At 39.3% G+C, this 27,742-nt stretch overlaps 1 protein-coding gene across 1 annotated transcript in view; it reads left to right on the top strand.

The window, feature by feature from the left end:
* The window catches only part of GLB1 (galactosidase beta 1), a 41,543-nt gene extending 16,249 nt beyond the window's left edge, over window positions 1–25,294 (top strand). The window contains exons 3-16 of the mRNA XM_051609966.1: window positions 1,592–1,742; window positions 2,031–2,091; window positions 2,885–2,979; window positions 3,745–3,925; window positions 4,645–4,703; window positions 5,570–5,691; window positions 5,789–5,829; window positions 6,298–6,410; window positions 9,771–9,845; window positions 13,437–13,526; window positions 15,438–15,551; window positions 16,650–16,781; window positions 19,587–19,826; window positions 23,874–25,294. Coding sequence (XP_051465926.1) covers window positions 1,592–1,742; window positions 2,031–2,091; window positions 2,885–2,979; window positions 3,745–3,925; window positions 4,645–4,703; window positions 5,570–5,691; window positions 5,789–5,829; window positions 6,298–6,410; window positions 9,771–9,845; window positions 13,437–13,526; window positions 15,438–15,551; window positions 16,650–16,781; window positions 19,587–19,826; window positions 23,874–24,134 — 1,735 coding nt within the window. The 3' untranslated portion in view covers window positions 24,135–25,294. The remainder of the gene's footprint in view (window positions 1–1,591; window positions 1,743–2,030; window positions 2,092–2,884; window positions 2,980–3,744; window positions 3,926–4,644; window positions 4,704–5,569; window positions 5,692–5,788; window positions 5,830–6,297; window positions 6,411–9,770; window positions 9,846–13,436; window positions 13,527–15,437; window positions 15,552–16,649; window positions 16,782–19,586; window positions 19,827–23,873) is intronic.
* The last annotated feature ends 2,448 nt before the right edge of the window (window positions 25,295–27,742 follow it).

Raw genomic sequence — 27,742 nt, 5'->3', positions numbered from 1 at the left:
CTGCTTGAAATTTAGACAAAAGGCACAACACTAAACTAAGGTTGAAGTATTTTCACATGGTTCATGTCTTCATTAAATGCACATTTGGTTTAACAGTGTGCTTCAGAAGGAATTAGACCAGGTTGACAAGGAAATAAAATATACTACATGGAGGGGAAAATGTGCATTTTTATGCCTGAGTGTGTTGTTTTGACTCCATTCTGGCATACAAATTTTAAGCTTTATATTTTCAAACAGAGGCTTAAGATTTTGGCATTTGTGAGGCTATAATATTACCTATTGTTGCTGAAATATTATAGTTGTTGTATTTCATGTTCATATGCATGTATGTATGACCGTGGCAGTTTCACTATTGTGTTCATGTGAGGGTTCCTGTTTTTCTTGCTTATTGAAAGCAGTGTTTTCTGTACTTTTTTCCCTCTTGGGTAGTTGTTACAAAATTAACTCTGAAACACATAAACTCAGACAGTGAGAAGAGTGTTGCCTGAGAGGATCTCTGCTTGACTAACCACGGTTTTGGTTATACAAATTTTTCTAGATATTTTATTTTGTAACTGTGGAACAGTGGCAAAAGCTCTCTTAGAGGGATTGCAAACCTATGTGCAAAAAATGAAATGCATGGCAAATGAGTTGTTTGCTTCTCTTGAATCCATGCTCATGCTGTACTCATTCTTAATTTTAATGTCTGTCTATGCTATGACTGCCACTTAGTACTACCCCAAGCCGAAACTCATGGTTGTCAAGCATTGGCCACAAGCTTCAACACTGCATAGTAGTTGGTAGATAATGTTTTGTTGTTGCCTTGCAACCAAGTGTGTGTGTGTTCATCTTCTGTGAGGTGTTCTGTGGTGAGGTTGTGGTTTCCTAAGTCCTGGAAGCAGAAGAGATGTGTTCTCTCAAATGGTTATCTGCTTGTTTGGCAGTTTTGTTACTTGGTTTAAATGAAGCTTTACTTTGTCCAGGCTCTTGGGCATCTTAGCATCCTCCAACTTGACCATTCTTCCTATGGTAGCTTTCCAGAACCTGTACTGCTCCTGGTTATTTAAAACTTTCAGGACCTAGATGCAATATAATTTGAGGCTTTAGCATTTATAAGTTCTTTGTTGTGGCGGCAGCGTTGATCTGTCAGCCCAGTTGGTGTTTTCTGTGCAAGCTGGGTGATACGTTAATGAAGAGACATGTGTTTTGGCCAAGCTTGTTCTTGTGTGGCTTACAATATTCCTCTCATTACACACCTCCCACCACTATACAGCTGGCAACTGACTTGCTCACATCAAACCTGTTAACTATTTAAATTTTGGAGCAGACATCATGCTTTCAAAATGGCACTATGAAAATCTGTTCTTGAATTGATCTAGACCCCTGCAGAGAATACTAAAAAATATTAACTATTATTTCAGTATTAACTTTAACACCTTCCTCTATATGAAGTACTTCACTGAAGAAGGGCCCTAGAGTTATTCCTGTCTTTTAATGATGCAAACACCAATTCAGCATTCAGATCTCTGGGGTGTGTAGTGCAGCCAATTGTTATTTGGAATTCTGGTTTAGTCTCAGTTTCCTAATGGCAGGTGATCTTCTCTCTCCATAGGTATGTGCCGTGGAACTTCCATGAACTCCAGCAGGGCGTGTTTGATTTTTCTGGTGACAAAGATCTAGAGTATTTCCTGCAGCTTGCTAATGACACTGGTTTGCTGGTTATCCTGAGAGCTGGACCTTACATCTGTGCAGAATGGGACATGGTACAGCCTTTTATAATGGTTCTCATTTCCAGGGTAAATCTAATGCAAGTATTTCTGTCTTTCAGGAGACAAACATACTTGGTGTATCCTTGTACAAGACTTTGTTTAGCGTATGAAAATCCATGCATCCTAAGTGTCTTCTTACAGTGCAAACTTACTTTATTTTTTTCATTGGGAATTAGTACTTATTTGTAGAAAATCAATCTCCAGGTCTCAGTAAATGCTTTGATAAAAGGCTAAATCATGTCTTAAAAATAGCCACTGAAGTTATTCCCTTTCTTTTCTCAGGGAGGTCTTCCTGCGTGGCTGTTGCAGAAGAAATCTATTGTTCTTAGGTCTTCTGATTCAGGTAAAGGCATCAACTAGGATTAGCAAAAATACACGTTAGCAGAAAAGGGACTTGCTGTTTGAGGCCATTACTAGACAATTCATATTTCAGCTTAAGCTATCTTGTGAGTAAAGTCTTCAGCAATTTAAGTAGAAGTGTGCATTCAAGAAGTATATAGAACAAACAAAGTAGCACAGAAAGTTTCCAAGGTATTGACAAGTTTCATGAAAATTGGTGCCAAGAGAGAAATCATTGTCACCACTGAGGAAACACAGGCAGCTCTCAGCTTTCAATTTTTTGGTTGTGGAGGTCCTTTATGGCTGGTCACTGTGTATGTAATTCCAGAACTAGTTACAGCATTCTTATGTACTACCTGGTCACAGACCAGACATGGAGAAATGAGATGAGATAGGAGATTAATGTAGTTATTGAAGTGTGTATCAGGGGACCAAGTTATACATCATATCTGACTTCAGTTCTGCTCATTATCTATTTTTTTTTTAAATAGTACACATAGCAATATTTAAATTTATTTTCCTGTTGGAATGTATTAGGGCAACTTGTGTAAAACATATTGAAGTCTTCCTGGTGATTTTTCAAAGTTCGTCAATATTTAAATGTTTTGTTTTTTAGTAAACTGTACCAGAAGCTGACATTTATGGACATGTGTAAGAGCATATCAGTTCGTTAAATGCTGTTCTATTATATGTTGTGTATTTAGAATCCTCGGTAAAAACTACCCATATATAACTTAAAACAAAAACCAGAAAAGAAGCAGAAAAGTTATTCAACATTTATACTGTGTGTATCACAGATTACATGGCAGCAGTAGAGAATTGGATGGGTGTCCTTCTGCCAAAGATGAGGCCTCATCTCTACCAAAATGGAGGTCCAATCATCATGGTGCAGGTAACTCCCTGAAAATAAATGAATCCAAGCAGCATGGATGCAGACACTCGATGGGTCTTGGGAGGTTATGTCACAGATATTCCTTAAGAGTTTCAGGTAGCTGAAAGATTCTGATGTAATCCCTTATCCTAAAGAACCAAATGCACTATTTCCAGAATTCAGAGAGCATTTGTCTGCTCTAGCAAAGTTGTTTCCCATAACTTATAGGAAGGAATAGAGGAAACTTGTGAAGCTTTTTATATCCAAGTTTCATGCCAGTTCTCACATAAATCCACAATGAATTACAGTTGCTTGGAAGCCTCTGACAGGAAAAAGGAGAATAAGGATACCTGCAGATGGAAGCAAATGCAGTATTGAATAAGCCTAAAACTTGTGACAAAAAATGCCCTCAAAGTTTAAGCTTTTTAGCTCTTAGCACCTAACTTAGGCTGTAAATGTTTCAGGACACAATAGCTCTCAATTTTTAATAAAAACTGTGTTTTGATCACTGTTGCTAAGTAGCTAGGGTAGAGATTTTTAGGTGGAGGGTGGTTTTGTAGGAAAATTACTTATCTACACACAATGATTGCTCCGTAGTAAGATACGGGTGAGAGGAATGAGTGCCTAGAAGTGTTGTCTTCTCTTACTCCTCAGGTCTGGAGTTAAAATGACATTTTCAGCACTGCTGTCCAGAGAAGAGAATAGTTGGATTTGGGCTTTCCATTTCTAGTATCAGATGCAGGCTGAAATTGGCTACTAATTTACTGCCTTACTTTTACTGTGCAGGTAGAGAATGAATATGGAAGCTACTTTGCCTGTGACTATGACTATCTGCGTTCCCTTCTGAGGCTCTTTCGCTGGCATCTTGGGGATGAGGTGGTGCTGTTCACGACTGATGGTGCAAGCCAGTTTCACTTGAGATGTGGAGCTCTTCAGGGTCTTTATGCAACAGTGGACTTTGCCCCAGGTTGGAGGCTGTGGTTGGTTACCAAAAAACTCTGTTGTGCGTGTATTTGTGGCAGGACAAACTGACTTGACTGCTTGACAAACTCGACAGCTTTGTTTAAATGAGGTAATAGAATCATGGATTATCTCAAGTTGGAAGGCACTCAAAAGGATTATTAAGTCCAGCTCCTTGGCATTTATATATATTTGCTGATATCCAAGAATCACCCCAAAGTAACCAGTTAGATAGTCATAATCACTTTCTTGCATCATGAAATCATGAATAAAAAATTTACACTGCTCATAGCACATATCTCCTAAAACCTAGCAATTTTGGCATTGATTGAATTCTTTTTTATGCTGATTGGAAGTGAAGCTTCTCTTTAGTGATTGCCAGGCTTCTATTCCTCCCCATAGCCTTCTCACTGCAACTCCAAGCCTATACTTTCCAATGACTGAGTAGCAGCCACATCTCAACTTTTTGGTACCAGGATGTCATTGCTGAGAAAGCTGGGTTTTCAGAAGATGTATTTCAAAAGCAAAGACACATATGCATGCATGGATACATGTATGTATATATTTTTAATAAGTTCTGCAACTTAAACACTGGAATCTGAAGTGACTTTCTTGTCTGGATTTTTACTAGTTGTTGGAAGGAAGATAAGACACCTATTTCAGTTAAAGGAAGGACTGAAAAAGTCATGGGTGCTGCATCTCAATTTTATTTCTATCTGCTTATAGGTGGCAATGTCACAGCAGCATTCTTGGCTCAAAGGAGCAGTGAACCTATGGGCCCTTTGGTATGTCATTTCACTTAAATTTATTGTATCAGTCCCAATCTTGCAGTGTTTAATAAGAAAGGAGTTGACAACAATGTGTTGGATGGTTTTAGCGTCATGTTTGCGAAGACGTAATTTCCAAGTCAGTCAGAAAAACTGGATAGAGGAACTTGTGTGTGTTTGCCAAATCCATGTTAACTGTTGTTGTGCAAATAGTATTTTAGTCTTAAAAGGTATTGATTTTGTTTCAGTATATTTCCTTGCTAAGGCAAATGTTTACAAAGCAGCGGAAACGCTAAGTATGATTAGATTAGTGAAATACATGTGTGGGTGGAAGTTAAAAGCAAACTGAAAAGGGCAGGTTAGAAGTTGCTTCCTGTTTTCAGCTACCCTAGAGGTTTCACACAGCTATAATGGAATGTGAGATCACTGTAAGCCATTTTGACAGAGGGACAAGGTCTGTTGGGGGTACAAGATTATCTCTGTGCTATGAAAATTGTTTAGAATGTAATTTGAGTATTTGAAAGAATTAATTTTCATTACATGTAGTCTACATATAGTATTCTGCAGAGATTGTATTGGTTCCATCACTTATCTGAATGCCAAGCATCTTGACAGGTTCCAAGGAAATCCATGCTGTTTGGTTCTTAAGCATTTATTTTCAAAGTGTTCCTATAAAATTATTACAACAATCCTTTAATTTTTTTTGATCAGTAATCTGCTGAAAAGGACTGACTTGCTGTATTTATATTAGTTTAAACATGTCTGAAATGAGTCAAGGTGCCTTTTTCCTTCCCTCTTACAGTTAGTGACCTTAAATCACGTTGCATCCTGTTCTTGTTCCCTCTTCATGTTTTCCCTTCCTCTTTTGCCCTTCCTCCTTTCAGGTTAATTCTGAGTTTTATACTGGATGGTTGGATCACTGGGGGCACCGTCATTCTGTTGTGCCCGCACAAACTATAGCTAAAACACTTAATGAAATCCTGGCACGTGGTGCTAACGTTAACCTGTAAGTGTGTGTTCGGTAGAGGTTACATTTGTTGTTTTGCTTTGTTTTTCCCCAGTTGAGCAAAACTGATTTAAGTGGACTTTTTTTTTCTTTTTAGGTACATGTTTATAGGTGGGACTAACTTTGCCTATTGGAATGGTAAGAGATTATTTAAGTGATACTAATGATGTAGGGCAGCTGTTTATGAATTAGGTAATAGTGAACTCTGTGGAAGAATCACCTATTCCTGTTTTCACATGGCAAAAGAAGACTGTACTAGGTGCTCTCTGTGTCTATTGCCAGCATATTGTACTAAACCAACATGGTATTTATCTTTTCAAAGGCTATTTCTGCTTAGCTTAGTCCTGTGAAAGAATTGAAACATGGATACATTTGTTTCTCTTCAGAATGTTTCTGAGGACTGTATAGCAGAGCAGTGTGAGCTCAGGACATTATCCTCCATTGGCAATAGTTTCTCTGTGTCAAATACCAAGGCTTATATTGAATCTAAAAATGTAGCGGGGTTTGGCTGTGATGGGAAAGAATTCTGAAAGTTAATACCTTTGGAAAAAACCCAGCTCTTTCACTGTTTCTATTGTTTTTTGTTTTTTTTCCCTTCTCACTTAGGTGCTAATATGCCCTATATGCCACAGCCCACTAGTTATGACTATGATGCTCCACTGAGTGAAGCGGGGGATCTCACGGAAAAATATTTTGCCTTGAGGGAAGTTATTGGTATGGTGAGTGTCCCTAGGACATGTTTAGAATGGTTCTTTGAAACATCCCTTGTTTACTGCAAATGCTCTTACTCTTGTGTTGATGTAAGTTACTTCTGAATTTACTGTTTCTGCAGGTAAGGGAAGTGAAGCAGAACAAAGTGATTAGGCCAACCTAACTGCTTGTTGTTACAAAAAGAGAAAGTTCTTGCACCTCTCTGGCTATCCTTTCAGTCCTGATGACTTCCTCCTTCCTTTCAGAGCTGGGGATACAGGTGCAGGTCTGACACTGAAGTGATTCAGCTTTGCTTTTTTGCTGTGCTTGTTTCCTTTCAACTCGAGATGAGTCAGCTGAATTGGCTGCCTCAGTCAGATGAGAGCCAGTGCTGGCACAAGGGGAGCACAGGGAGGCAGGACAGGTTTGGCTAGGAGGAGTGATGGAGGAGGAGTGAACAGAGATTTTGCCCTTGCAACATCAATCAGCCATTCAATCAGCTCAGGCTCATCACTTGCTGTCAGCCTCATATGGAGTGCAGCTTGGTGCTTTGGCTGCCTGTATCCCAAGCTTCATGTTGTGGTTTTGGGCCTTTCTGACAAGGAGTGTGCTTATCCAAATGAACACATCTTGTTTTTGTAATGCAACACACTGTAGCTAGTGGGTAGGACTGGCTTTGCCTTGGCTGTAAAAATGCACAGTATCTCTACAAACTGGAGATTGAAGTGAAACATAGAACCTATATCAGGATTTTCAATATCCTTGCATTGGACACTGTTCAGATGAGGCTTAAAAACAGATTCCATGGGAATCCCAAGGCTGAAGCTTGTACTTTCTGTCCTCTCACCTGTCAGCAACATTCTTATTCACTAGAAGATAGGGGTTTTTTTATGGCAGTAGATCTCCCAAAAGTGTATTAAGATGTCTTTAGGTTTGAGCATGATTTTATCTCCATACCTGTTGAAGGCCTGCTGTGGATAATTTTCTTCAATTTCTTAATTACCCGTGAGCTTTCCATTGATCAGATAATTTTGGTAGCCTTTCAAGGGGAACCTCCTGTTTTGATAGAGCGTTTCTCACTAGCAAAATGCCCAAACTTCCTGGTTTTTATTTGTTTTCTTCAAGGCAAGATCCCGATTGGAACTCTAGGTAGTATTGTAGTGCACTGAGAGAGCTTTGATAAGATCTGAACTGTTCAGTATAACCTGAGGTGTGTTGGGTCATGGTAAAGCTTTTTTTTTTTTTGGCGTGGTTTGTTTTTCTCTTCCATATCCATAGGATGTCGGTGAATTTTCCTGTCCCTGCTATGGGGTTCTAAACCCATAAAAGTCTATCTACTCAGTTGCAGTTTGAGGTGGAATGCAAGAAAGAAAATGCGGTTGCCTAGAACTAATGACTGCATTCAACATGTTAGGTGTGCTAAAAGGCTAACACATTACAATCTTCCTTTATTATTTCATTGAATTAATAAATGTAATAAAGAATAAGGGTTTCAGTCTAGTTTCTCCTAATTGCTGACAGCGTTCTCTATTTTTTGCTATCTAAGCTGAAATTTCCTACTTTTGACTTATTCTCTGGACTGAGTATGGTTTTTCTTTGCTTTAAGCCTGAGTATCTTGATTGTTTTAAAATATAGAGGTGAAGAAATGAACTTGTTACTGGAAGTATAAATCAGGCTTTCATCAGTCCATAGTTGAGATTTGAGAGGAGGGCACTGGGAATTATACTCATGTGGTCTGGTTAAAAAAAAATAATAAAAAAATAGACCAACTAAAGAAAAAAACACCTGGTTTTGATGCAGAAGTGAGTGTTTGAGCATTAATTTTATTCTGGATACACCATGTGTAAGCTCAGCAAATAATATAAAATCTCTTAAGAACAATGCCCATTCAGCCCCTCACCAAATGTGTTCTAAAAAAACACTAGGTGCTGCCAAAGTAAGCACTCGGGAGTCACTGAATGTGCAGATTTAAGATAACCTTCACAGGGGTGGTCATTTGTACGTGTGGATGAAAATGTAGGCTTAGATTGCTTGACCACATGGGTATCTTGTCTGTGGAATTTTTTTCTCTAATGTGCAGACAGGGGCATGTTCAGTAAATGAAAGAGCAGATGGGAAGAGTGGGCATTACAGGGGACAAGTTATGGCAGGGAAGGGAGAAGGGGATAAAGGCAAGGAGAAAATAAGGTCGTAGTTTCAGAGAGGAGGAGGATGGGATAGAAAGCCACTATAGGCTTGCCACATAGGCTAAGAGAGTTGGGATGGTTCAGCTGGAGAAGAGAAGGCTCCAGGGAGACTTCATATCGTTCCTCCAGTACCTGAAGGGGCTATAGGAAAGCTGGGGAGGGGCTTTTTCAAGGGCTTTTAGTGAGAGGACAAGGGGCAATGTATTAAAATTTGAACCGGGTAGATTTAGGTTAGACATTAGGAAGAAATTCCTTCCTGTGAGGGTGGTGAGACACTGGAACAGGTTGCACAGAGAAGTTGTGGAAGCCCCATCTATGGAAGTGTTCAAGGCCAGATTAGATGTGGCTCTGAGCAACCTGGTCTAGTGGGAGGTGTCCCTGCCCATTGCAGATTGGTTGGAACCAGATGATCTTTAAGGTCCCTTCCAATCCAAACCATTCTATGATTCTATGAAAGTGGTGGACATCCTTCAGCTGTTGTCTGTGCTGATCTCAGGTGGTTCTTCCTGGAGATAGAGTGCAAGAAGTAAAGAGAAATAGCCCAGCAGTAAGAATGTTTACCTGTCATGTTTCCGAATGATTGATTGGGCAGTTGTCTAGACCAGGATCAGTGGGAAGCCAGTGATGGGACCTCAAGGGTTCATGGAGCTGTGCAGGAGATAGTGGTCTCAAAGAAACCAGCCCAGGCAGTAATGGATTAGCAGGTGGTGGTGGTAGTGGAGCGTAGGGCACAAGAAGCTTATAATTCCCCTATGGTAGTGTTGCTAAGGAAGGATCAGGTTTAAAATCTGCCCTACAAACTTGGAAAGGTTAACTCAAGCTCCCGTGGACTGAGGAGGCCACTGCAGCTGGGTTGTAGAAGACAGTAATGCTAACTCTAGCCACCGGAGGTCTCCAAGGGCACTGTGATTCTTTGACAGCTCGTTTGTTTGGTGGTGTTCTTTTTGTTACCCGGAGTTGAATAGTTATTAAAAATTTTGCTGTATGTGATCAAGTCAGATGCGGGGATTTTTTTAAACCCTCCCTCTTAGTATAGATGCAACTGTAATCCTCTAATACAGTGAGATTATCTACTTTTAGCCAAAGTTCGAGTTTTGTAAGTTCTGAAGTAGAAAGTGAAAATTCAGTTAAAGCATGTTTGTATTTAAGTTTTATGTGTTTTGGTTTTTTTATTGTTTTTTTTTCCCTTCTTCTCTTTGTAGTACAAGCAGTTACCAGGTGGTTTTATCCCTCCAACAACACCCAAATTTGCATATGGACATGTTCGCTTGCAAAAGGTAATTTAACATCTGTAATATGCTGTGTATTTTTCTATGGTGCTGTATATTGGCTTTTTGCAAAAAAAAAATGTTGATGAGGATGTCACAGCAATCTCTAGATATCATACAAAATAAAGAGGAAAATATTGAAAGCAAAATTCCAGGAAGGAGAGAGCAGAGCTTGGGAGTCAGAGTCAAGCCCAGCGGTGGAAAATGAGAAAATGTATGTTATCTGGATGTAGCAAGATAATTTTTACAATATGCAGTATGTGCCTGAAGTTTTATTAAGCTGAAATTGATAAATTATTAACAGAATCATAGTTGTTCAAGATAACTCATGTATGGGTTATATCACTGGGGGAATGCTGTGATGAGAGCTATGAGCAAAGATTGTTTTTGTTGTAGCTGGTTGTGCCTCTGAAGTAGAAGCAGCAGGTGGGATATGTGTACCTTTTAAATACTTCTAGGTGTTGAAGTTTTGAATATGGAGCATTTATTGTTAAGACTTTCAAATTTCTTGAAAAATTTCATACAGGATTTGTGAAAATCTGTAGCTGATAAGGGAACTTAAATTAGTTTCCTGACGAGGGAAAAGCACACAGAACCTAGCATGCAGAACCCAGCCTTGCTATATCCTGTCTGACAACTGTGGTATAACTTGTCAGCACATGAGTAGCTGGGGTTTGTCCATAGCACCATTGTTTTCTGTGAAATACAGTTGAGAACTAGGTTCCTGCAGTGAGTGTAGAGTATGGTTTAAGTGGGGGATGGAAGAGACAACAAGTACAAGCTTGACTGTATTCATTCTGTGGGGTACAGACAAGTTGTTTTGAGGTGGAGGATTACGGCAGTTGGTGTGCTGGATACTGTAATTCATAATGCTTTGATTTCATACTGTGTACTTTTAATTTAGCAGCTACCTTTCCAATCAGTAATGTATCTGCTCTGTTATGCACTGCAGCTGAAGCGCGGCAAAATTCAGTACTGATAAGGCTTTGCAGGCGTTGAAGTCATCCCACTCAAGTGGTGGGCAGGAAAACTTTTTGTATAAGAGTGATTCACCAGTGAAGATGAAACAGATCTATATCATTTTCAGCAATCTTTCCGTATCTTCAGACCTTTTAGGGCAGGGGTTGCCATGTGAGGTTTCACTGAACTGGCTTATACTTGGTGGTGACTAATTGTACACGATTATCAGTCCACCCACCTGTCTACTGCTGTCATAGGTTGCTGGTTTTGGGGAGGCTAGCAATCAGATTTTGACTCTCCCATCTTCTCATGGTTCAAGGTTCTCAGATAAGGCTGTCCAGTTTCACTAGAAGGATGAACTTTGTTTTTCATGCCTTGAAGAAATGAATGCTGCAGGCTGCTTGGCCCAGACACCTGCCTTACAAAGGAGGAGTCAGATGACTAAACTTGCTCAAATATTTCAGCTCTGATCTGGCCATCATACTGGGAGCCCTGTTGCTGTACCTTCTTACCTTCTACACTTCTAGCTTTTGTGTGAGGAGGTGTTTTAACTCTCCACCCAGCAGTTTTACGAATCCAGATGGCATGTCTAAACTACCAGGTGTGAGGTTCCTGTCATTGCCTGTACATATATACTGCCATCTGCACTGAAAGCCTCTAAAATTGCTTTCTGGGAAAGCAGCTGCTTTTTGCTCCCTGAACTCACCGCCTAATTCAGCAGCAGTTTAATCCTCTGCTTGGTTAAGCTGCAACACAGAATGAGTCTCAAATCACAGAGGGTTTGTATTATCCCCACCAATGCTGGCCTCCCAACTCAGTCATGCATTCTGGCCTCTCCTGGGACCAGGTCCAGTGCACCTTGTTGTATGGAGAAGCCTGAATATATTTGGGTGAATATCAGAGAGGGAATATTCTAAATTATAAGACTTAGCTTTGGTAATAGTAACCTTCCCAACGGTATTGTTTGCAGTGATGGTGCTAAAACAGATACTATGTGAAGCTTCACTGTGCCATTGAGGTCCAGCAGTCAGCCTGCTATGCAGAGCATTATGAATCTACTTCAGTGAACCAACTCCCTCAACACTTTTGCAGAAAGGAAGAAAGAAAGGAGACTCCGGAGTATTTTCAGGAGTCGTATGGTGTAACCAAAGCAGGCTGTTCTCTATTTGTTTTCCACAAGATATTCTGTGACAATTCAGTTCTTAAGTACCTGATCAGCTTCTCGGGACCTAAACTTGAGGAAAAGAGATCTTTGCCTTAAGTAGCGCTTCCTGTCATATTTAGTGTTTTTGGAGGTTTGCAAATAGGTTACCTCAGATGAAAGTAATTGTAAACCCCTAAGTCTACTTACTGGTGGGGCAGCTTGAGAAGCTGAAGTGACCTTGATGCTGTGTAGGCACTGCTCAGCAATGACTAAAATATCCCCATGATATCAACACTGTTTTCAGCACAAATCCAAAACATAGCCCCATAAAGCTATTATGAAGTAGTTTAACTCTGTCCCAGCCAAAAGCAGTGCTATGTTGAAGAAATAAATACAGGTACATAGATGATTCATGCTGACTTCAGTCACATAGAGAATTCCACACAGTGATGTACATTTTAATGTGTACTTTATTTCAGCACTGCTGAATGTCCTGTATGTTCTGCAAAAATTCAATATTTCTGTTACTGAAATAGCCTCAGAAGTTTGTTGTCATGAATGCTCTTAACAGTTTACAGTTTAACATGATTTTAAATGCCTAAATACTTACTTTTTTTTCTCAAGCATTTGAAAGTAAATCTGCATTTGAGAAATACTTTGAATGTCTGATATGTAATTACCACTGAATAGTGACATTACTTCTAGTGAAACAGACTGACTTAAATTGATTTTTTGAGCTTGTAAGACACTAGACATATTGTATGCATCTTGACTAACAAATTTGATAGTGGACTTTGAGACTTGTAGATGGGTAGTAAATTAATCACAAAAGGAAATTGCAGATGGCACCAAAAGGCAGTTTAATTGTGCACATGTAAGGCCTTATTCAGGAAGGTACTTGTGCATATGACTAGCCTAAGTCTTGCTCCTAGTCTCACTAAAATCAGGCCAGCTACTTATCTGTGATACTGAATTACAGTTTTAGGGTTTCTAAAATAATTTAAGACTGAATAAGGTAAATTAATCTTAGATAACTCTTGATGGAATCAAATTGCCTCCCTACTTAGCTCAGATTGACTCCAGAGTAACTTGCTGGAAATCGGCGGCATTTTCCCTCATGCGATTTTAAGTATAATTGAGCAAAATTTAGATAATGGTTATTTTGTATTAATTGTCCAGAACAGCTGTATTTGTTTATAGAACTTCTGTGAGAAACTCTTGGGTTACTTCTCATTAAATAATAAAGATTTAGTTTTATTTTTATAAATGCATAACAAATTTAGAACAGATGGATTTAAAAAAAAATTGCTCCACATGTAGCATGTTTCTTTCAGAATTTATCAGTTCTCTGCTCTGTATTGTGTTATTAATGTGTCTGTAAGAATGATGTAAAGGCTTTCTTTGCTTTCTGGAGACGTGCAGCTGGGTGGCTGCAAGATGTTATATTTGGATTGAAATTTACTGACCTTCATATATCTGCTTTTTCTATGCTGCAGGTGGGCACTGTGGTAGAGGTTCTTGACAGGCTGTCACCTGCAGGACCGGTGAAAAGCACTTATCCATTAACCTTTGTTCAGCTAAAGCAGGTGAGGATTCCTTCAGCAGACATTTCGCAGTAATTTTGTTTATTTGAACAACCATCTGTAGTATGACACTTCTGATGTCCAGTGTCTGACATCTTTTCTCAACACAGAAGTAATAGTATTATATATATGTTCAGGATTCTTGCATTGGAGACCTTTTCGTGTTCCACAGTGCTCCTGTTTTGCACCTGAGGTTTTCCTCTTTCCATGAATCTAGGTATATATGCTGTTCAGGCTTTCACCTTTCAGTCCCTCCTCTCTGAAGTATTGATTTTCAGGTTCTCAAAATACTTTTTTTTTTTAATTCTTCTTTTTCTTCACTATTATTTTTCCTTACCTTATTTTTTCTTTGCCTCTCTCCACGTGCTATCAGAGTGAGCACAGTGGCTGAGACACTGCTTTCTGATACAAGGCCTGGAGATCAGAGGATGCAATCCACGTTACACATCTGTGGGCCTCCTAATTATTGGTAGTCCTTTTCGCATGTATGGTGAAGCAAGAGAATGCGACCAGAAAAGCCTTTGGGAGCAGCCTCTTAGAATTGTTGCAACCCACTGTCAGGGTCATTCACCCCACTGGTTGAGACAGGAAAAATCCCTTTTTCTGCATTTTTCTTTGGTTTTTGCTGAGTCACACTCTGCCCTGTGTTCCCCCTCTGTTAGTTTCTGCGTTGTTTTCCCTGTCATTTTTGGTGACTTTCCCCATCTTCCCTCACAGTTGAAGATCTCTCCTTTGCTGCTCAGGGATGCTGTCTTCATTAAGGTTGCATGGCTCCTTGATTGCTTCTGTGCTGAGTTTCACAGAGACTGGAGTATGGGTGCTAGTTGCCTGCAGCTATATTAAACAACTTAAAGTGATGGTGGTAGTAGCTGGAAGAGGGAGAAGAGGAGAGACTGGATAAGCAGATGCCTGGGATATGGCATTAATCAAGTAGGAGTTTGAAGCTTAGATTTTTACTTTCCAGGCCACTGGAGGAGTAAGAGAAGCTGCAGTGTAGAATGTTGTGGCTGGATGTAATTTCTAGCGGACTTTTCTTTCTTGTCCTCTGGCCTTCCCATCCTTAGTGCTCTGCTTAGGAAAACTGAGAAAAGAGGGCAGCCAGCAGAGCTTCCTACAATAATACTTTAAATGTTTTTTTTTTTCTTTATCTTCCCCCTCATTTCTGGCCACTTCATTGCAAATGTAATGCAAATATAGTAGTTACAGCAGAGTGGAAGTTGTTTCCTCTCATTTCTTCCTGCCAGGGTTATTTCTGATACAAGTTTTGAAGAAAAATGGTTTTGTGGCTACTGAGTGAAAGAGACAATGCATTTTTTCACTTGTTTTTAATTTGTGTTTCAATTTGTGATGAGAACAAATCCAATGACTGTGACTTTTTTCCTTCCTGATGGGCAACTTAGTGAAAAATATTTGAAATGTCCTTGATGTAAATTCGGTAGTTTTAAAAATAGATAATATCAACTTGATGAATATGTCAGCTTATGGGCACTGGGTGATAAGTGCATGTCCTAGTTTGTTATATAAACTTGATTATGAAGTGATTTTCCAGCTATCTTTTAATTGATTTTAATGAAGAAATTTTACTGTCAATCATTAACTGCTTTGTTTTTATTGAGAAAATACTTTCATAGCTAAGACCCTTTTCTTTTAAAGTTATGTAAATGTTCTGATGAAACATTTTAAAATGGAATCTCTGTGGAATTTACACCCATTACTTAAAGGTCAAAGTAAACTCTAATCTGAAGCTAGTATCTGTGGTAGATGCTATCTGAAGTGAATGAAAGTTAACATTTCAGTCCAAGCACATAGGCAGAGATGTGGTATATTTCTAATTCATGACCTGAACTGAAGCTACAGGATTACTTGGTTCAATAATCTGTAGGGTTGTGTGTTTGGTTTTTTTCCTTTTTTTAGTATTTTGGATTTGTGCTGTACAGAACTACTCTTCAAAAAAACTATACGGAGCCAACACAACTGTCATCACCTTCAAATGGAGTCCACGATCGTGCCTATGTCTCCGTAGATGGGGTAAACATTGTTAGCTGAAATTCACTTCTGCTGGGAGGGGCCTTCACAAAAAACATGGATACAGTCTGTCTCTCTGCTTTTTTTCCCCTCATTTCTCCAGTTTACCAAACCAACTTTAGTAGATAATCTAATTTAATTAGATGAAGGAAGTATACAGTTGACTCATACTAAATGTTCGTATTGATATTTCAGAAAATGTCAATCTATTATTTATAAGGAAAATGTCATTGTTTCAAATTTCAAGATACTTGAATGTTGATACAAATTCATTACTTCAATGGAAAAAATACAAACCTAGAATGATGGTTTACTTGCATGTTCATTAAATACATTAATGATTATATGCTTGGTGGCTTTTTTAGTGTTTCCATAGATTTTTTTTCTTTTTGTTCTTCTCTTTTTTTTTTCCTTTGAGGGTGGAGGGAAGTAGAAGCCTGAGCCAGTCTTATCTTGTGAAACTGGCTTCTGACCACAAGTTAACAAAAAAAAGGTTATTGTATGGGTTTTGAACTTTGCCTTTCTTCCCTTAAACAGGGTTTTCTTCCTGCTTAATAATTAATATCAAATTACAGACTTTCACAACCTATTTTTTTCTATTATTCTTTGGCCTGTGCTGACTCTCATCACCTTTATGCCCAGGTCAAGCTCTTTTTTCTTTATGTTGTGGGAATGGGAATAAATAAAGCTAAATATTGATGTGATCTTAATTGGAAGATGAAGCGCCTTTTAATCACTGAAATTGCCAAAATTTTTTCAGTCATAAGACTAAATTTGAGAACTTGCTTTTTGTGAATTGTGTGCATAAAAACAACTAGGGTTCTAACATGGTGATTGAGTTAGTTGAGTTAGTTGGATTAATCTAAGGAAAGAGATGATGTAAGTTAGACAAATGCTGCCTAGTAGCACATCCAATTGATGTACTGAAATGTGAATATTGACATTGCAGCTTTTTGTGTGTGTTTGTCTCCCATGCAAGAGGAAAGGAATTTTTTTTTTACTTGTTTCCTTTGTCCCCTTGCTTAATGCAAGATGAATAGAAAACAGTTTTGCTGGTTTTCAGTGGTTATTATTTCCTTCCTCTTGGTGTAATTCATATAGGTTCCTCAAGGTGTCCTTGAAAGGGACAAATCACTTACAATAAATATAACTGGGAAGGCTGGAGCAAATCTGGACATCTTGGTAGAAAATATGGGGCGTATCAACTTTGGTAGATACAATAATGACTTTAAGGTAAGTAAAATCAATGTAAGTTGTTGGATTGGGGATGTCTTTTCTTTTCCACAGGTTAAAAAGAAAATGGGTTAGAAAAATAAAAAGGATCAGCATTACACAGCTGTAACTTTACCTCAAAATATAATTACTCACTAGTTTTCATTTGAGTTTTTCCAGTCACCAAACTCAAAGTGAAATTGAAAACTGACAGACGATTTAAATTTTTTGTTGGTTCTCTTACATTGCCAGCCAAACTGTTGCCCACAAGACTTTTAGGTTGAGTTGAGCCTGTAGGTAATGTTTTAAAATGTGCAGAGCTGTTTGGATAAACCCCAAAAATGGGTTGGGAATCAGTCTAGACCTTAGCTGTACCGCAGGGTTTGTGAATCCTGGGACTGTATTTTTGTGTGTGTGAATATAACTGCTTTTATATCTCTTTTCATGTCCCATTTGTCAGGAGCGAACCCTTGCAGTATTTTCAGTGTGTCTAGGAAAGACTGTCTCCCTAGCATTTTACCATGCAAAATTTCCAGTTCATATTTGGACAATTGCCAGTTCAGGTTTGGACTGATCAGGTGTTAGAGGTAATAATCAGAAAGCTTCCACATGCTTCTGGGTCTATGCTACACTTCGGGACTGTCACCTCCCAACATGAGTGACTCTGGTGGGTTGACCTTGGCTGGCTACCAGGTGCTCACTGAGTTGCTCTGTCACTCCTCCATCAACAGGACAGGGAGAAAATATGATTAAAAGCTCTTGGGTTGAGAAAAGGACAGGGACATCATGCAGCAATTACTATCATGGCCAATACAGACTTGGGGGAATTAATTTAATTTATTGTCAGCTAAACAGATGAGGAGAATGAGAAATAAGAACAAATCTTAAAACACTTCCCTCCCCCACCCTTCCCTTCCTCCTGGGCTCAACTTCACTCCTGACTCTTCTTGCTTCTTCCCCTGAGAGGTGCCAGAGGGATGGGGAATGGAGGATGTGGTCAGTTGATAAAACTTCATCTCAGCCACTCCTTCTTCACACTCTTCCCTGCTCCAGGGTGGCATCCAGCCCACAGGATTGCAGTCCTTAATGAACTTCTCCAATATAGGTCCTTCCCATGAGTTGCAGGTCTTCAAGGACTGCTCCAGCATGGGTCCTTTCCATGGAGTGCAGTCCTCTGCTTCAGGATGGGTCCCCCAAAAGGTCACAGCTCCTACTCCTGCATGGGCTCAATCATAAAACATAGCCTGGAAAGAGACTTGCAAGTTTTAGGTATTTTGTGCTTTCAAAAATAACTTTAGGGGAAGAGATTCCTTCTTTGTGAAGCCTTGCATTTTTAAGCAAATGGGGTAGCTTTTCTGGGTTTTGTTTGGCTGGGTTTTTGTCGCTTTTCTGAGCTTGAAATGGGACTAGGCATCTAGCTTTTGGGAAGGAATCTTAAAAGAGTTTTGGTTTTAAAACATCCTGCTAATCGAAATCTTGTTGTTGAAGGACATGAAGAGTGTGGTTTGTGTTTTTTCTATATTTTTTTTCTCATGCTTGCTACGTTCTATATAATTGTTTTACTTGGAAAATTTATGTCCATATCTACACTGTTGAATATGCATTCTTATGCAGATCAAATCTCATTTGGAAGATCATACCATTCATAGTGCCTAAAGATGGGCTTAGGGGGAGGCATATTAGAAAGTCTGGGCTGAAGTTGTGTTGCATTGCTCCAGTTGATTGCTAAACAAGGTAAAGTCTAGGTTGTATAGAAAAGTTTTTTGCCACTTAACTCTGCTGATATTTGGATATAAGAAAAGTAAGTTCCTGTTCTGTCAAGTGGGCATCTAGGTAAAGAAAGAGAAAACTAGTAAGTGCTTGTACTGATGATGAGGCTTGTGGAGTCAGTGCAATGCTTTTTAGACACTAGAACAGACACACAACATAATCTCAGCTCTCCAAGGCCATAGAAAATGTGGTTTTGTCTGTTCCTGTTTGACATCTGGTGTTTGCAGCAGAACTGAAGTTGCACTGAAAAACAGCTTCTATGCAGGGTCTACTCAAGCGATTACATGGAAGTAGCAGCTTTTGTTTAAAATTAGCCCCTTGCATTGCACTGAAGCGCAACTTTAAAAACTATTATTATAATACAACGAGGGCGTGTGCAGGGGTAACCTAATGTTCCTTTCACTCTTCTTAAATCATGACAGGACCTTGCTTTTGCATTAATCGTGTGAGGATGCTGGTGTGCAGCACAAATGGTTCCATAGAAATGAAACAGGACTCTGTGGGCTTGCAGCAGACTGTAAGCTTAAAGTATTTCACTGAATCAGGTCAAAAAGCATGTGCCTTGATTTTTGGATACTGTAAGTTAGCTGTAGAAGATTCATGGGAAGTAAAATACTGCTTTCTCTGCTGTTGTGTCTTGTGTTAGTGACTCAGTGTTACCAAATCTCTTGATGGTATCTCAAACTTAAGATATTTAATGCTTTTTTTTTTTCTTTTTAATAAGCCCCATGTTTTGGAATAATTTTCATTTTAAAAGAAAACAGACATTTTCACTGTTAGGGGGAAAATGTTTGAAAAAAAACCTTGGACATGGTTGAAAGTGCAAAAGTTTGAAGAGGAACAGATCTTTCAAGAGAATAAATGAAACTTTATTTTTAAGCAAAGCTTATAACTTGGTGAAGACCAGTTGCTTGGGTTCATATACAGATTGGCAGCTGTTGCCAGAACTTTGATTCAGTTTTTATTTCTAACTGATTTATAGTTGCAGCCAAATGACTTCAATAACATGAAGCTAACTATGTTACGTTTTGGTGTGTTTTCTTCCCCTCCTCCTAGGGTCTAGTTTCAAATTTAACTCTTGATGAAGATGTACTTGTTGAATGGGAAATGTATCCTCTAGACATAGATGGAGCAGTGAACCGTGACCTTAATGGCTACCTTGACCGAACATGGAGATCTTTTGGCAATCTACGGGGTTATGAAGCACCTACTTTTTACACTGGTAGACTTTCAGTTCCTGGAGGGATTCCAGACTTGCCTCAAGACACCTATGTTAAGTTTCCTGGCTGGACGAAGGTACAACTTTTTGCTGTACAAACTTGAAGTCCACTCAGAAAGCTACTAAAACTTCTATGGATGATCAAAGTCCATCTCTCTCTGATTAATAGAAGTTGGCTGTAGTGGTGGGGTATCTCAAATATATTTAAATGACTAGGAAATGGATTCCTTGCTTAAAGTAAATCTTGGAGATAAATTATTAAGAGAAGGGAAACATATTCAAAAGATATATGGTATTGGTCTAGAAAGTGGAGCATCACAAAAAAACCCACCCTAAAATGTATTTTTTTCAACAGTTAGAAGGCCGAACTGTCAGGCTATTTAGAAATGCTGCATTTAGCTGTGTTGGGTTTTTTTGCATGTTTGCTCTGGGGTTTTTGTTTCGGTTTTTTTGTTTGTTTGTTTTTTTCTTGAGTTATGGAACAAAAGCAGCTTTTTGGAGAGAGGGAGTAAATACATGCCATGCAATGAAACAATTTTTTATTCTGGAGGAAGTGAGATGCTACAGGACACTTTCCTGGTCATACTGATTGACCTAAGATTGAACTAAGAACATACTTGCAATGTTATGTGAGAACTATATATATCCTGTTACAAAGCAGAGAATGTGTTGGACACAGCTGCTGGTGGTGTGCCTGTAGATGTGGATCCAATTCAAGGAAAATGTTACTGCTTGTCTTCTGGAGGCTACCTGTAACTGGACTGAATGGATCAGAGAGCATTGCCATGAGAAGCTTGTGGGCAGATCTCTGTCAGTAGGAACTTCTCATAGGGCTGGAGCATAGCTAAAGCAGGAAAAGAGTGTGTTTTCACCTTGCCATGTGTGAAACAGCCATCACACAGGAAAGGTAAGGACCAGCTCAACTAGCTGGTGGGAAGTACAGAGAGCAGAATGTTTGCACTGAAGGACCACTCGTCTTGGAGGCCTCAGTCAGTCAGGGGAGTGCCTGTCATAGCGTTAGGTAGCAAAATTAAGCCTTTCTGAAACAATTTACTGCTATTAAAACAGAGTAGGAGAAGGAGTTGCTGGTGGTGTCTACAGTATTGTAGTGCATAAAGCACTTCCCAATATGCAGAAGACCATGACTCATTGCAGGCACTTGGTGTTGCTGTCACTCAGCTTGGATGAGGAAGTCTGACTTAGTCCCTGTTCCTATATATATATATATGTGCATATCTTACGCAATGGCTAAATAAAATTTTAAAATGGTACAGAAACTAGAATCTTGAGACTTCTGCAGTAAATTCTGTGACCCCATGAGCTATAAATCTTGTTCAGGAGGCAGGATGACCATACCTGCCTATTGGTAAACTTGTCTTTGAAATGGCAAATTAGTCCAAGAATTCTCATGTATTGGTGGGAATAATTTCCTCTTGAACATAGAAACCTCTATTTTACTCACTTTGTATACTTTCTAAAGCAATCAAGCTGCCTGTAACTAGGGCCATAAAAATAACTCCTCAAGCTTTATATGGATGTGATCGAAGTTTTAAATAAGATACCTAGGACTAATAAGATTGAGGTGATATTGGCTGTGGAAACTGGGACTTGCAGATAACTTTACCAAGGAGCAAATGCCTTTAAGGCAGAGGGCTGTAAGGGTTTAAATTTTACTCAGGCCCCACTGGATCTGGGCCTGTATTCTTTGTGTGTCACTGTATAAATTGCTGACAACAAATTTGAAGAGAGACTTTTAACAGGGGTTAAAACCTATCTGAGCAGTTGGAAAGCCATGGAAACAACACTCAAAGTGTTTTTACCATACAGTTCTAGCAATGATCCTCCCTTTGCATGTTAAGTTAAGGAATATGGTGTGTTGGACAGCCTGGAAGAAGGGTGCAGCATTAACCATCATGACCTATGTTGTGGCTCACTTGCCCTCAGTGGTTTTTAAACCCTTTGCTGTTAATAAAACTTCCTCACCCCTTGCTTGAGGAAGCACAATGCCCTTAAGGATACAAGCCCCTGAATGCCTGGTGACATTTATTGGTCTTTTTCTTCAAGAGAAAAAAGAATTTAGAGTCAGGACTGTTCCTTATTTCTGTGGAATTGTGTGTTGTAGTTGCTGACCCTGCTGAAGGACATCTTGTTACTGAAGACTGTATTTTTTTCTAGGGCATATTTATTGGTAGTACATATAGTATCATGATTTGCTGGTTTAGAGCATCCAAATGCCTGAGTGTGCAGTCTTTAGAAATGGCAATTTTAATAAGGACAGTTTGGAATTGAGAAATTAAGTTCGTAGCTTTACTGGAAAAATGAGTTGCAACCAGTAACTGGTTAATATCAGAAATGGAGACCAGTCTGATCATACCTCCTGCACTAGAACTCTAATGCAGATGATTACTACAGTGAACTCCTACTTCCTCCAGGCTTACAGTCATTCTCTCTATTAGGAAGGCTACTGTCTGGTGGCTACACTCACTAATTAATTTTGTGGGGTGGGGAAGATTGTGTTAATGCCAGATTTTCTTCTAAAACTACCACAGAAGCAGAGTAGTGAGCTTGAATAAACAACTCTTCTCTTTTAATGTAGCAAAAACAAGCCACAAAGTAAGATAAACTTGGTTTAAAACAAAAAAGAGACGAAGTTTGAGCTCAAAATTTATTAACACCTCGGCAGTACTGTGCAAGATAGGATCTTATACCACGGAAGTGGATACACAGCTAAAATAGCTCACCTGCATTTGCAAATGTACCAACTCTTTATAAAATTTCTTTTGTGAGTTTCGTAAGATTTGTTTTCATAAATACTTGGAAAAGAGAACACTAGACAAATACCTCAAACAGCTTGAAACCAATATTCACTTTATTACAATTGTGCTTCTGTAAATTTTTTAAATGTATTATTCTGATTTCAACTCAGAGAATTTTAGAAATCACCACAAGTGCAGTAAAAGTCTTTACTTTCCACTGATTCAGACTATTTTGTTATTTTTATCAGCGTACATCAATGCTGCGAGTTAGTTTTTCCTCTGTATTCTGATTACCGAAGGCCAAAGATGGCAAACACAGATGCACTTACTTGTTCCCATCCCTTTTTGTGTCCACTGAACTCATCTGACATGTGGTGAAAAGACACTTAGGAGGAGTAAAAGCAAATTGCTTGTCTAAATCAACTGTATATCCTCCCTTATGTCTTGTTGAGTGAACCAAGATTCAGCTCAACTCAGTAGAAGACTCCTCAAATTATGAACAATTTAGGAAAAGTTTGCATTTGTGTCACTTGAGTGGTTCTGTTTTCTGATGTAGAAAGGACTGGTTTGGCCTGTTGCCCACTTTTGTCTTATCTTTTGAGCTCCAAGGTATTTATAATTTTAGAAGAGTATTTTGAACTAGCAGTTCTGTTCTGGCCACCTCTACTATAAAAAGTAATGTAGAGTTTGTATACCAAGTTAACCACAATTTCCTTTAACTTGAATTAATGCTAGCAGGCCACCAAGTATTTTAATGGTTGTAGATAACTACAACAAAATGCAGTACTCTTGCAGTGTGTTTTTACAAGTTCTTTTGTTGACTAAGCTGTTAAAAATATAGTAGACATCTGAATTTTATGTGTCTAGAGAAGCTCTGTCTTTTTCATGAAACCGTGCAACAGGAAGGGACTACCAGGATAATGTAGCCTTACACTTGGACAGACACCCACAACAGTATTAGGATCTGCTTTTTTTCTTTTGTGAATTTTCTCCTTTTAACAATCAGCTTCAAGCAAATATAATTTTCAGGTTTGCTTTGTTCTAAAACTTGGTACAAAAATTCAGTGCCAGGAACCTGCAATTCTCTTTTCCTAAGTATTGTCATATTTGTAATGATGGCAGTATTTGAACACTTCATTTTAAATATTAATACCTTTTACTCATTGGGCAGTTTAGATTATTTGGACTGTCATTAGCCTTTTCTTGAACAGATTTTCTGTCCTTGTGTTCTATCAAACTGAAGGATGGAGGAAATTCAGTTACTGTGTGAAGAGTGTTATGCTTGAAGCGTGATGAATAAGTGCTATGCATCATTTGATCTCTGTCAAAATATTAAAATGTCATTATTTTTTCTTTCTCTCTTAACAGGGGCAAATTTGGATCAATGGCTTTAATCTTGGTCGCTACTGGCCAGCCCGTGGTCCTCAATTGACCCTTTTTGTTCCAAGGAATATACTTGTTTCATCGGAGCCAAACAACGTAACAGTGTTGGAGCTGGAGCATTCTCCTTGCAGCACCCAAGCATGTGAAATAGAATTTGTAGACAAACCTAATATCAATGCAACTGTACATCATAAAAATTCTGCCCTCCAGCTCTTTCTTAGAAACATATGGCTGAACCATCTATAAAGATTTGAGTATTTTCCTTATCTTTCCCCACTTTGCTTCCCTTTCCTTCAAACCATACTTCCCTTTTTTAAAGACTCAATCAGTAAGTTATTTAGCCGAGGCAACTTTTATAATTCTTCAAAGACTCTTTAAAAAAAAAAAATCTACCAGAGTTAAATACTGAAATTTTCTTAAAAAATAAAAGCTGTAGCTTGAGCATTTGCCTTGGACTGTGAAATTGAACTCAACTGGAAGGTAACATTTACATCAGTCTAATACAAGTGTAGTCCTTGTAGGCTGCCTACATTACAGGAGCCCTCTTACAGGTTTCTTTTTTTACCACGTTTTGCAACTGAAGAGGAGCCTAGAAATGGGGTGTACAGCCCCACTAGCTTGCTGTTTACTCATGTGGACTGCTTAGTATCAGTAGTGTGAAGGGGCTCACTGCCAATGTTAAGCAGACCTCATTTTTTTCACCTCCATGAAAGCAACCCTGGAAAAATTTCAGTTGGCTTCTCATGGGAGCAGTGAGAACTGTAGATGAGAGCACTCGAATGCAAGCTGATCCAAACAGCAGTAACATGGAGGGACTTTGTAGTCTGCACCTGCCCCCCCTTGGAAGGCAAATTTACTGCTTCCCTTCTGCTATCTCTGAAGACTTCAAGTAAATTGATAAGTCCAAGGACACACACAAAATTTAGGCTATTTTACTTGGAACATAGCCTCTGATTAACCTGGCTGGAGAATATAGTCTTAAAATTAAACATGTTGCCTTTTAATTGACCCTTCTTTTTCCTCTGCTTTTTTTTTTTCCCCCTCTTCTCTAAGTGACTGGGAGTACCTGTTTTTCATAGGCCTTAAGTTAAAGGAAGGCTTTAAGTTAAAGAATTTTAATTCTCTTTTAGTCATTAATTCACATCTTCTGTTTTGTCCTAGTAAACTGATCATTTTTGTAAGTGCCTGATATTCTCAAAGATGCATAATCTCTGTCAGTAAAGCTGATTTTCTACAACTGACAATTTTCTTTTTAATTCTTATGCGTTTAATGTCAATCATGCAAAATCCTTGTTGAGATTTAGACAACAAAAGATTAATATGATGGAAATCACAGATTCTGAAAATACTCCATTCTTCCTTTGATTTTTGTCTGACATAATTAAAATGGTTCTTGAAAGATTAAATCCTTCCTGTGTTTGTTTGGGAAGGAAAAAGGGGATGAGGAATAGTTCTGAGCAGCTACAGTATTAAGGGAGAAATGAGGTTATGAAGCCTCTACGGACAAGGAGTTGTTCTTCTTGGTGTCTCATTTGTTTTCTGTGTTATGAAGGTATGTGCAAAGTAAAGCAAAACAAAGTAGTTGTAACGGGCTGTGTGGACCCCCAGGGTGCCACCCTTTTGTGATATGGTCACTGCAAAAACATTTCTTCTCAGCTGATAAGGACTATTACTGTCACCTGAGGAGAGTGAGAATGAGCTCTACTCCCCTGAGTATCGACATCTCTGCTGTGTGTTTGATGAGCTTGCAAACCAGACACATGCGGTTCACCCAAGCCAGAAAGCTTCTACTCCTAAATTCTCACCTGAAATGCAAAGTCTAATGGCTGGGGACTATGTTTTGAGTACCTCACACACTTCATGTGGTCTGCCTTGACTACAGATTTGTGTTTTTCTTGGCACCATCCCTATGCAGACCCTGCAACATGCTCTGCAAGCAGTTCATTATGAAGTACTAATTACCTTGGAGCCAGACCTTGAAAGTAAGGAATGGAACAGAATTAGTTTCATACCGGTTGTGGCTTTTGTGGCTTGAAGTATGCAGAATGACAGTACTCTTTAGGTATTATTCCTACAACAGTTCGGTGCCTTAACAACCAGGAGTATTTTTCTGGCAGTAGGTGCTGTGAGAGGAGTGGAACTCCTGGCTCTTGTTCTAACTTTTCAGTGATGACCAGTGATAGGACAAGGAGTAATGGATACAAATTGGAGCATAGGAGGTTTAAGGTGAATATCAGAATTTTTTTTACTGTGAGAGTGACAGAGCACTGGAACAGGCTGCCCAGAGAGGTTGTGGAGTCTCCTTCTCTGGAGACATTCAAAACCCGCCTGGACGCCTTCCTGTGTGATGTACTCTAGGTGACCCTGCTCTGGCAGGGGGGTTGGCCTAGATGATCTTTCGAGGTCCTTTCCAGTCCCTAGGATTCTATGATTCTATGATTCTAACTTAATTTCATTTTAAATTGTACTTGTGAAAATGTAGTGTAATCCATGAGACTTCTCTTTTTGCTGTAACTGGATAATATTACAAGGAGAAAGTCTTTGCATCGAAGATTACAAACGTGCATCTGGTTAGAATGACTGAGAAGAAAACATAGAAATAATAGGCTTAAAGTTTTTCAAGATGGGCTCTAGATAGCTTCATTAACACACCTGCTTATTTACAGCTTTCAGTGAAGTGATTTCTTGTCTACAGAACAGAACTGAAAGCTGGGCCCCTGAGTCCTACTCCTGGTCTACCTACCTGACAACACTGCTAGAAACTGCCAAGCAGTGCAGTATTTATTTGAGTATGCAGAAGGGACAAGGGGCCTTTGGAGTACAGCACTGCCAGGAAGAGCCTGTTGCCACTTGCTGATTTACCCAAGGATGTGTTGGTAGGTGCTGCAGAAGGGTGTTCTGCCCACATTCCATACTGGGTCACTGTGACCACACCACCACTGTTGCTTACATGGCTGTTTCCTAGCCTTGGCAAACAGTCTTTCTGGGACTGAGGGCATGATACAAAATGAGACAGCTTGGCATTTGCTCCTTTGCAGTCTCAAGCATGTTGGTTATTTTAACCTTCCTCAAATGCGGTTCTATCATTCATGTCCAGGGGTGGAAATGAAGTCAGAATGAACCTTTTAACTGAAGGCTAAAAGCAGAGGCGTGGCTATGAGAAGTTAACTGGCTCACTGTGGACAGGCTTCAGTTTGGTTTTGAGAGGCCTGATGGGAAATCATTGTCAGACCCCTGCTTAGTATCTGCAGTGCAGCTGTGTCATCTGTTCCAGACACTGAAGCTCCATGGAATGGCCTGTCTGGTGGACCCAGCTGCTTCCTGAGGGTATGGCAAGAAAGAATATTGTGGCTCCTCAAATGCTCTCTCTCCTGCGTGTCCTGGGGAGTTTGTAAGTGATTTGCTGGCACAGCAGCTGAATAACAGGCACAGTGTTCTCTGCTTGTGGCAGACCAGTGCAAACCTGGCATTTAGTCAGAATCAGTCTGTAAGGACAAGTGGAGATTTTGTGCTGGTCCCATCTGGAAGGTAGGTGTGGTCTTTGCAATTCTTTAGGGGAGTGCTTCTGTTGCTGAATGTATGCCAGCTATAAGTTGCACTGTTCACAGCCAACATGAAGTACGTCGTTGTGCTCTGAAATGGTTTTGTGCCCTCTCTTATCTTCTTGAACCACTGCATTTATAGAAGTTTTAAGAGGTGCAGAGTGAAATAGAGAAAAGTCAACAAGAATATGAAAGGGTGACGAGGCCCTGAATTATCTGCTCCAGTTGTTGCAGCAGCTTTTAAAAAAAAAAAAAATACTGAGTTGCAAGAAACCTGTCTTGCAGGCCAGGGCTTAAAAGAGTGGTAGCCAG

This window comes from Apus apus, chromosome 2 (genome assembly GCF_020740795.1).
Source record: "Apus apus isolate bApuApu2 chromosome 2, bApuApu2.pri.cur, whole genome shotgun sequence".
NCBI lineage: Eukaryota > Metazoa > Chordata > Aves > Apodiformes > Apodidae > Apus > Apus apus.
The sequence above is the reverse complement of the archived record's forward strand: the minus strand, read 5'-3'. Positions and strand labels throughout refer to the sequence as shown.